This window comes from Salvelinus fontinalis, chromosome 1 (genome assembly GCF_029448725.1).
Source record: "Salvelinus fontinalis isolate EN_2023a chromosome 1, ASM2944872v1, whole genome shotgun sequence".
NCBI classification, from domain to species: Eukaryota; Metazoa; Chordata; class Actinopteri; order Salmoniformes; family Salmonidae; genus Salvelinus; species Salvelinus fontinalis.
The window spans coordinates 36,106,843-36,116,010 of NC_074665.1; the positions used below are offsets into that span (position 1 = coordinate 36,106,843).

Genomic DNA, 9,168 nt, shown 5'->3' on the forward strand with positions numbered 1-9,168 from the left:
CGGCAAATAGTGCTCTCTGACGGGATTGTCTGCCATAATCTTTTAGTAAAAAATGCTCTGGGACACATTGCGCAGGGTATAGACAATTTTCGCTGTGTCTGGGCTTTAAAATATGCTGCTGCTATTGATGATGATGACGATGATGACGACGACAAAGATCATGACAATGATGATGTTCTCTCCTTGTCCCTTCTCTAGGATCTAAAGCCCAGTAACGTTGTGGTGAAGTCAGACTGTACGTTGAAGATCTTGGACTTTGGCTTAGCTCGGACGGCGGCTACAGGTCTGCTGATGACCCCCTACGTAGTGACCAGATACTACAGAGCACCAGAGGTCATACTGGGGATGGGCTACCAGGCCAACGGTCAGTACCTGTCAATCAATCAAGCAAATATTCATTCACCATACTGATTTTATGCCTTAACCACCACTGCAGATTCTTTCATGACATTGTTTTAATGTTGTTTTACTCTTGTAAATATTAATTATGTTTATAATGACACATTGCAAATCACAGCTATAATCAAGTTTCCATCCAACCTTTTTGGGGCGGCAGGTAGCCTAGTGGTTAGAGCGTTGGGCCAGTAACCGAAAGGTTGCTAGATCGATATCCCTGAGCTGGCAAGGTAAAAATCTGCAGTTCTGCCACTGTTCCTAGGCTGTCATTGTAAATAAGAATGTGTTCTTAACTGACTTGCCTGGTTAAATAAAAATATTTTAAAAATGTCAGTAAAGTACATCGGAAATAAAATGTCAAGAAAGGCCTGTTGGAAACAGCACATTTTTCAGTAAACTTTCCAAATGTTGACACAGCAAAATATACTAGACAAGGTGGGATATTTTTGTGTCTGTAACATTAATTATGTGAGAAGTGTGTAAGGTTCTGCTATTATTTTCTTAGTCAACCAAGGGGTTCTGGAACGTAGCCCTGTCTTTCATTTTTGATAATTGATTTCACCTGTGATCGATTCCCACCTGGTCTCATCAGCTCCCTATTTAATTCAGTTCTTTCTGTTTGTATGGTTGTGATGTATTGTTTGACCATTGCCTGCCTGTGACCACGATTCCTGCCTTCTGCGATGGCTTAATAAACATCTGCTGCGCTTTGCACGTGACTCTACAACTTGTTCACCCTGAGTATTCCGTACAAAGTGGAAGTGGAAATGCCTTTATGCACACATATATATGGAATACCATTAGCTTGTATGTTTTATTTGGTACATGGGAATTTAACCGGTAAAAGTTATTTTTATGTGCACTACGTCATCACTCTTATCCGCAACAAGTCAATTTGATGGAAACACATCTCTGGTGGGAAAATGCTCATATTGTTTTAATGCGGATTATTTTCGAACCTACCTAATGCCAACAGCACTGTTTTCATTACATTTATGTTTTTATAAATCATGGAAATTAAATCAATAACAACACTGTTTTTTTTTGTTGCCAGCTTGTACATTAGCCATCCACTTCTCTTCAAGCCTCTGGGAAAGTTGTTCACAATGAGAAACAATGGTCTCTTTACTAACTACTAAAAGCTAACCCCCCCCCCCCCCCCCCCCCTCTCCTGCCCATGTTGTAACAGTGGACATATGGTCTGTGGGGTGTATTCTGGCAGAAATGATCCGCCACAAAATCCTGTTCCCAGGAAGGGACTGTATCCTTGGTGCTTCTGGATGTAAATTGTCTCCTGCCCGAAATGAAACAGTTTGCATCCTTCCTCTTCAGTCTCTCGGTTTATGAGATGGCCATTTATTTCACGTCCTGATTTCCTTCCTTTCCCTTCCTGTGCCTGGAGACTGGCAGACCCTGAATGCTGCATCCATTTTCACTCTTGTTCACCCAATTTAATCGTTCACGCTTTCCTTTTTCTCCTTCATTTCACCAGATTTATCCCTCTTTCCAATTTCAGTTTCACGTGTCTGATTTATTTGTGTTGTACATTTTTTGTAATTCATTCACATTCCTCTCTCATTTCCTTAATCTTTTCTTCATTTTTTTTCTCTCTGTGTTTGCATGTCATCCCTCCATTCATCCTGCAGTGGACGTGTGGTCAGTGGGTTGTATTGTGGCTGAGATGGTCAGAGGTAGTGTGTTGTTCCCAGGCTCTGACCGTATCCTTTCCTATTTTCCTGTGTTATCATTTCACCATGTCTGTGTTTTTACCACCATCACCATATCCACCATATCCAAGTACTGTACACCCATACTCCCATCCTCCCTCCCCATAACCACTTAAGCTTCTGCCAATACACAGAGATAGTTCTAGAAAACAGGAATAGTTCTGGAACAGTACTTCTCTAGCATAGTTATGTGTATCTGTGGAGAAGGCTATGTCTGTGTGTAGTGTTTCCCTAACTCCCCCTGCTCAGACATTGACCAGTGGAACAAGGTGATAGAGCAGCTTGGGACTCCGCCCCAGGAGTTCCTGATGAAGCTCAACCAATCAGTGAGGACGTACGTAGAGAACAGGCCGCGTTACGCAGGATACAGCTTTGACAAACTCTTCCCTGACGTCCTCTTCCCTGCAGACTCAGAGCACAACAAACTGAAAGGTACTGGAAATGTAGTGTGTGTGTTTGTATGTGGGTAGGGTGAGTGTGTGGTGTGCGTGTGTGCATGCTGGTATGAATTATATTCACTTTCCACTTCCAGCGAGCCAGGCCAGAGACCTGCTGTCTAAGATGTTGGTGATCGACTCGTCTAAGAGGATCTCTGTGGACGAGGCCCTGAAACACCCCTATATCAACGTGTGGTACGACCCAGCAGAAGTGGAGGCGGTAAGTGTTTAACAAATGGTACAATCTATTGGAGGGGGAACTTGGAAATTGGACCGACACGGTTGACACTTTTAGTCAGAAGAGTGAACTACGGTTGATGGTTCGATGTAGGGATGAACCTTTCTTCCCTCTTTTCTCCTTTTCCTGTGCTCTCTTCTGCTCTTTTCCTCTCTTTCTTTTGCTTTCTTTCTCGTCTCAGCCCCCTCCGAAGATCACAGACAAGCAGCTGGATGAGCGAGAGCATACGGTGGAGGAGTGGAAAGGTTAAAGATGTTACTACAGCTATCACTTTTCAGTGAGCAGTGAGCTACAAAAGTATTGGCACAGTGACATATGTTTTGTTGTTTTGGCTCTGCACTTTGGATTTGAAATACAATGACTATGAGGTTGAAGTGCAGACTGTCAGCTTTCATTTTAGGGTCCATATCGGGTGAACCGTTTAGAAATTACAGCACTATGTGTACACCTACAGGCCCACCCAATCAAATGGTGCAATTTATATATATATATATATACATTTTTAGTTTTTGGCCAACCAACCCATGAAAGTGAATGTCATTCCAGTTGATCTGAATGTCATTCCAGTGCATTGCTTGCTATGAATTATATCTGATGGTGTTTGCATGTTTAGGTAAAAATACAAATAATGTCACGTTTGGAACACTGACCAGTAGAGAGCATAATTGTGTGTGTGTGTGTGTGTGTGTGTGTGTGTGTGTGTGTGTGTGTGTGTGTGTGTGTGTGTGTGTGTGTGTGTGTGTGTGTGTGTGTGTGTGTGTGTGTGTGTGTGTATATTCCACCTCATGGCTTGGTTTTTGCTTTGATATGCACTGTCAACTGTGGGACCTAATATAGACAGGTGTGTGCCTTTCCAAATCATGTCCAATCAATTGAATTTACCACAGGTGGACTCCAATCAAGTTGTAGAAACATCTCAAGGTTGATCAATTGAAACAGGATACAGATGTGCTCAATTTCGAGTCTCATAGCGAAGGGTCTGAATACATATGTAAATAAGGCATTTCTGTTTTTTGTTTTTGTATACATTTGCAAAAAAAAAATATAAACCTGTTTGCGCTTCGTCATATGGGGTATTGTGAGTAGATTGATGAGGATTTTATTTAATCAATTTTAGAATAAGGCTGTAACGTAACAAAATGTGGAAAAAGTCAAGGGGTCTGAATACTTTCCGAATGCACTGTATTATGCTCTCTACTCGTCAGTGTTCCAAAAGGGGTATTATTTGTATTTTTACCTAAACTTCCAAACACCATCAGCTAGAATTCTTAGCAAGCAGTGCACTGGAATGACATTCAGATGAACTGGAATAACATTCACTTTCATGGGATGGTTGGCCAAAAATAACAAACTAAAAGCCACAACGCCAATAAGCCACAAATATGGTCGCATTGAGGCATATGTCCCTGTGCTTCTATTGCTGTATGCACCATGTCACTGCATACTTAATTTGTTCATTTAGCAAACAAAACAGCTCATAATCCAGTGCCTTTATAACAGTCAACACACCTATAGTTGTTTGCATTAATTAGCTTTAAAAATGCAACATTTTCTCTCAGCCTCATGGCAAAATGTGTAGAAAAGCATCCAGCGGTGGGGTTCCTAGTAGCCGGTGATTTTAATGCAAGGAAACTGAAATCTGTTTTACATCATTTCTACCAGCATGTCAACTGTACAACCTAGAGACAAAACTAGATCACCTTTATTCCACACACAGAAATGCATACAAAGTTCTCCCTCGCCCTCTATTTGGCAAATCTGACTACAACGCCATCCTCCTGATTCCTGGTTACAAGTAAAAACTCAAACAGGAAGTACCAGTGAAGTACTCAAAACAGGAAAAACTCAAAACAGGAAGGTCTGACAAAGTGGATGCTAAGCTACAGGACTGTTTTGGTAACATAGACTGGAATATGTTCCGGAATTTATCCAATGGCATTGAGGAGTAACCGCATGTACATATCCCAACCAGAAGCCATGGATTACAGGCAACATCCGCACTGAGCTAAAGGCTGGAGCTGACGCTTTCAAGGAGCAGGACACTAATCAGGACGCTTATAAGAAATCCTGCTACGACCTCTGACAAGCCATCAAACAGGAAAAGCGTCAATACAGGACTAAGATTGAATCCTACTATGCCGGCTCTGATGCTCGTCGGATGTGGCGTGGCTTGCGAACTATCACGGATTACAAAGGGAGACCCAGTCGTGAGTTGCCCTGTGACGCAAGCCTCCAGACGAGCTAAATGCCTTATATGCTCGCTTCGAGGCAAGCAACACTGAACCATGCATGAGAGCACCAGCTGTTCCGGATGACTGTGTGATCATGCTCTCCATAGCTGATATGAGTAAGACCTTTAAACAGGTTAACATTCACAGACGGATTACCAGAATGCGTACAGAGCATGTGCTGACCAGCTGGCATTTTAACCTCCCTGACCATGTCTGTAATACCTACATGTTTCAAGCAGACCACCATAGTCCCTGTCCCCAACAATGCCAACGTAACCTGTTTGATTGATTATCGCCCTGTAGCCCTCACATCTGTAGCCATGAAATGCTTAGAAAGGTTTGTCCTGGCTCCCAGCACAACCATCATCCCAGACACCCTGGACCCACTCCAATTCACATACCACCCCAACAGATCCACAGATGACACAATATCCATTACACTCCACACTGCCCTCTCCCACCTAGACAAAATGAACACCTATGTGAGAATGCTGTTCATTGACTACAGCTCAGTATTCAATACCATAGTGCCCTCCAAGCTCATCACTAAGCGAAGGACCCTGGGACTGAACACCTGCCTCTGCAACTGGATCTTGCACATCCCGACGGGCCACCCCGAGATGGTGAAGGTAGGCAACAATCTGCCACGCGTACCCTCAATACGGGGGCCCCTCAGGGGTGCGTGCTTAGTTCCCTCCTGCACTCGCTGTACACTCATAACTGCGTGGCCGCATATGACTCCTACATCATCATTAGGTTTGCTGACGACACGACGGTGGTAGGCCTGAGGAAAGATGACGATGAGACAGTATAAAGGGAGGAGGTCAGAGACCTGGCAGTGTGGTGCCAGGACAACAACCACTCCCTCAACGTCATCAAGACTGAGGATCTATCATGGTCCACACACACCAACACAGCCGTGAAGAGGGCATGATAACATCTCTTCCCCCTCAGGAGGCTGAAAAGATTTGGCATGGGCCCTCAGATCCTCAAAAGGTTCTACAGCTGCACCATTGAGAGCCTGTTGACTGGCTGCATCGCCGCTTGATATGGCAACTGCTTGGCATCCGACCACAAGGTTCTACAGAGGGTAGTGTGTACGGCCCTGTACATCACTGCGGCCGAGCTCCCTGCCATACATGACCTCTGTTTCAGGCGGTGTCAGAGGAAGGCCCTAAAAATTAATTGTCTCCAGCTACCCAAGTCAGACTGTTCTCTCTGCTACCAGATGTTTGTTATGTTTGTTAATGAATGCGCACATTTTAGGATTGAGCATTTACATTTTTATTTCTATAGTGAATGAAAATTGCTACTTGGTTCAGAAATAGGCTACATTTTCTTAGCTAAAATGCATATTATTCCATTATAATGTTGAAACGACAATTAATAAGTTAAATATGTATGTTGATAATGTCCTTAAAACATGTCATATTTTTTCTCTCTCCTTCTTTCCCTCCTCTCTGAACTGTCTCTTTCCCCTCCTTTCTCCACCTTTCTTCTTTTCTCTCCTTGTCCTTGTCTTTTCTCTCATTTCACCCTTTATCTCCCCCTCTTTCCCTCTTGCTCTCTCTGTGTCTCTGTCTTTGTGTTTCTGTGTCTCCGTCTCTGTCTCTCTCGCTCTCTCTCTCTCTCTCTCTGTCTCTCTCTCTCTCTCTCTCTCTCTCTCTCTCTCTCTCTCTCTCTCTCTCTCTCTCTCTCTCTCTCTCTCTCTCTCTCTCTCTCGCTCCCTGTATTCACCCTGTTGTAGACCTGATCTGGAAGGAGGTGTATGAGTGGGACGAGTGGACCAAGCAGAATGGCGTGATCAAAGGACAACCTCTTTTAGGTTAGTTTATTTTGCTTATGTTAGTTTTAGGAGGCTACTGTCAGAATATTCACGTCAAGTCCATCGAATCAGCTCGTGTTGTGGGTGTGATTTTTTTTAATCAAATTTTTTACAAAGATGCTTCAGGGAGTCAGAGATGCGCGACAGGCTCGCAGACTGGTCTGTGCTGAGTTTATTGATTACCCATCCCGTGTGCTAAGGGGGGAAATATATATATTTATGCCATGGCCCGCCGGGCCGATAGCAAGCCAGGGAAAAAACACACTACTGTCCCCTGTGCCCAATAAAAAACCATGCAACCCCCCCAGAAAGCAAAGAAAATGACAAGTAACAGTAACTAACGCCCTTTGTACATTGTGCTATTCTGTACAATTTACCTTATTTTAGTGCCCCAAAAACGTAATACTTCCAGGTCAACTGTAATATGAATACCATTGTAAAGCGCAATTTCTCCCCTTTCCAGCAAAATCAATGACGAGACCTTCATGTTACCTGTCTCTGCATGATTGAAGAAGGCAATGAGCTCCGTCGGGTCTTTTTAAAAATGCCGGGTGGGGAAGGGAATCCTACTGGGAGATATGTTGTGTAGGGAAATGGCTTTTTTCACCCGATCTGTCCAACTTATCACATCTAAAATGTAAATAAAACACTATAAAGGGTTTATATAATGTGTCATTACATACCTATTTGAAGGTTTGTGTCGAATTTGAATTGGGTTTTTAGGGCGTCGCTAAAGTTATCTTCAGAAGTAAACAGCGGCTGCCGCGGCTTTTGAGAGTCTTGATAACTTGCAGTATTGACGCAAAAAATGTATGCATTCAGTTGGACAATTGACTAGGTATACCTCTTACCCCTTACCCTGTCCCTTTCTTGTTTTTAATCTTCGAGAGAAGGGCTACCCGTGGTGGAAAGAGGCTGTACGGCACAAAATTAGTTGCAAATGCGTGCCGTATGTTACGTAGTGACACGTCGCGATGTAACGTACCGCATCAGAGGGAATCCATATTTAGATATTTTCTCGAATACTATTGGACCATTACCATGTCAGTCAACGCTGAATCAAAACGTATTTCACAGCCCGGATTGTGATGCCAACACAGAACGCTACAGTCCCATTAGTTTTCATTGCAGCCTCGTTTGAATGCTGCGGTTGCAAATACAATGTGTTAGTTATGTTGACCTATTTTGGGGTGGTTTGTAGGTGTGGCATAATTATAGTGGGTTATACTGGGCTAGTATAGTAGGTCAGTACTATATCATCATAAGCCATATGCATTTTTAAGATCACAAAATGTTGTAGTTTGAACATTCTGAAAGATTTGTGGCACTGTTTAGAATGGTTAAGCCTGCAATCCCCATTGAATTTTTATTTTATTTTTGTACCTTTATTTAACTAGGCAAGTCAGTTAAGAACAAATTCTTATTTACAATGACGGCCTACCCCGGCCCTACCCTATCCCGGACGATGCTGGGCAAATTGTTCGCCACTCTATGGAACTCCCAATCACGGCCGGTTGTGATACAGCCTGGAATCGAATCAGGGTCTGTAGTGACGCCTCTAGCACTGAGATGCAGTGCCTTAGACAGCTGCGCCACTCGGGAGCCAAATTAATGGGGATACAACAAGCTGTATAGTTTATAGTTTAAGAATGATAGCAAAAAGCTGTGTTGAAGCCATTTAAGTTGAGTCCTTCTGCACATGCCAATGTTGGGGTGGTGTTTGTAGCTGAAACTGACCAAGAGCATTGGTGAATCAAAACTTTCTTTATGTAGCCCTTCACCGTCGTATCCATATACAGGTTGAAAATGGCAGATTTGGACACTGATAAGCACCTAAATTGGAACAGAGTGACTGTACAGTAACATGCTATACATGATGTCAGAGCTCAATGTCTCTCCTTCACAGGTCTGTATGGGTTTTGACTGAGAGACGTTCTGAACTTGAGCACTGCACGCGACAAGAAGTTACCCCCATTCCTCCCAGAAATTGGGCAACTTTAGCAAATGTTCTGTTGTCTGAGCGAGGCAAATACTGTGAATTAAGAGGACTCATAGTATTTTGAAAGATGAGACGTTGCGGATTACAATAAATACCGCTTTGATGTCATACAAGCAGCCACACACCCTTGAGTCCAAATGTGCACTTCACATTTCCATATCATAAAACTCATGTCATATACAGTGTCAGTGTTTATGATCATTATGTTTGATGTACAGTTACAAGATGACATTGCGTCATACCCTGGGTTGTCCTGAACAGAGTTTGTTGTATTGTGAGGAAAATTTGCCATGGAACACGCATCTGAATGCGAAC

The 9,168-nt window shown here is 43.2% G+C and overlaps 1 protein-coding gene across 4 annotated transcripts in view; it reads left to right on the forward strand.

The window, feature by feature from the left end:
• Nucleotides 1-9,168, forward strand: part of LOC129853839 (mitogen-activated protein kinase 8-like) — a 31,749-nt gene that overhangs the window by 15,459 nt on the left and 7,122 nt on the right. For 3 of the 4 annotated variants that reach the window (XM_055920302.1, XM_055920293.1, XM_055920276.1), the window contains exons 6-11: nucleotides 199-364; nucleotides 1,586-1,657; nucleotides 2,373-2,555; nucleotides 2,656-2,780; nucleotides 2,980-3,043; nucleotides 6,777-6,854. In XM_055920302.1, coding sequence (XP_055776277.1) covers nucleotides 199-364; nucleotides 1,586-1,657; nucleotides 2,373-2,555; nucleotides 2,656-2,780; nucleotides 2,980-3,043; nucleotides 6,777-6,854 — 688 coding nt within the window. Of the gene's footprint in view, nucleotides 1-198; nucleotides 365-1,585; nucleotides 1,658-2,042; nucleotides 2,115-2,372; nucleotides 2,556-2,655; nucleotides 2,781-2,979; nucleotides 3,044-6,776; nucleotides 6,855-9,168 lie in introns of all 4 variants that reach the window. The other variant, XM_055920285.1, reaches the window with a different exon arrangement.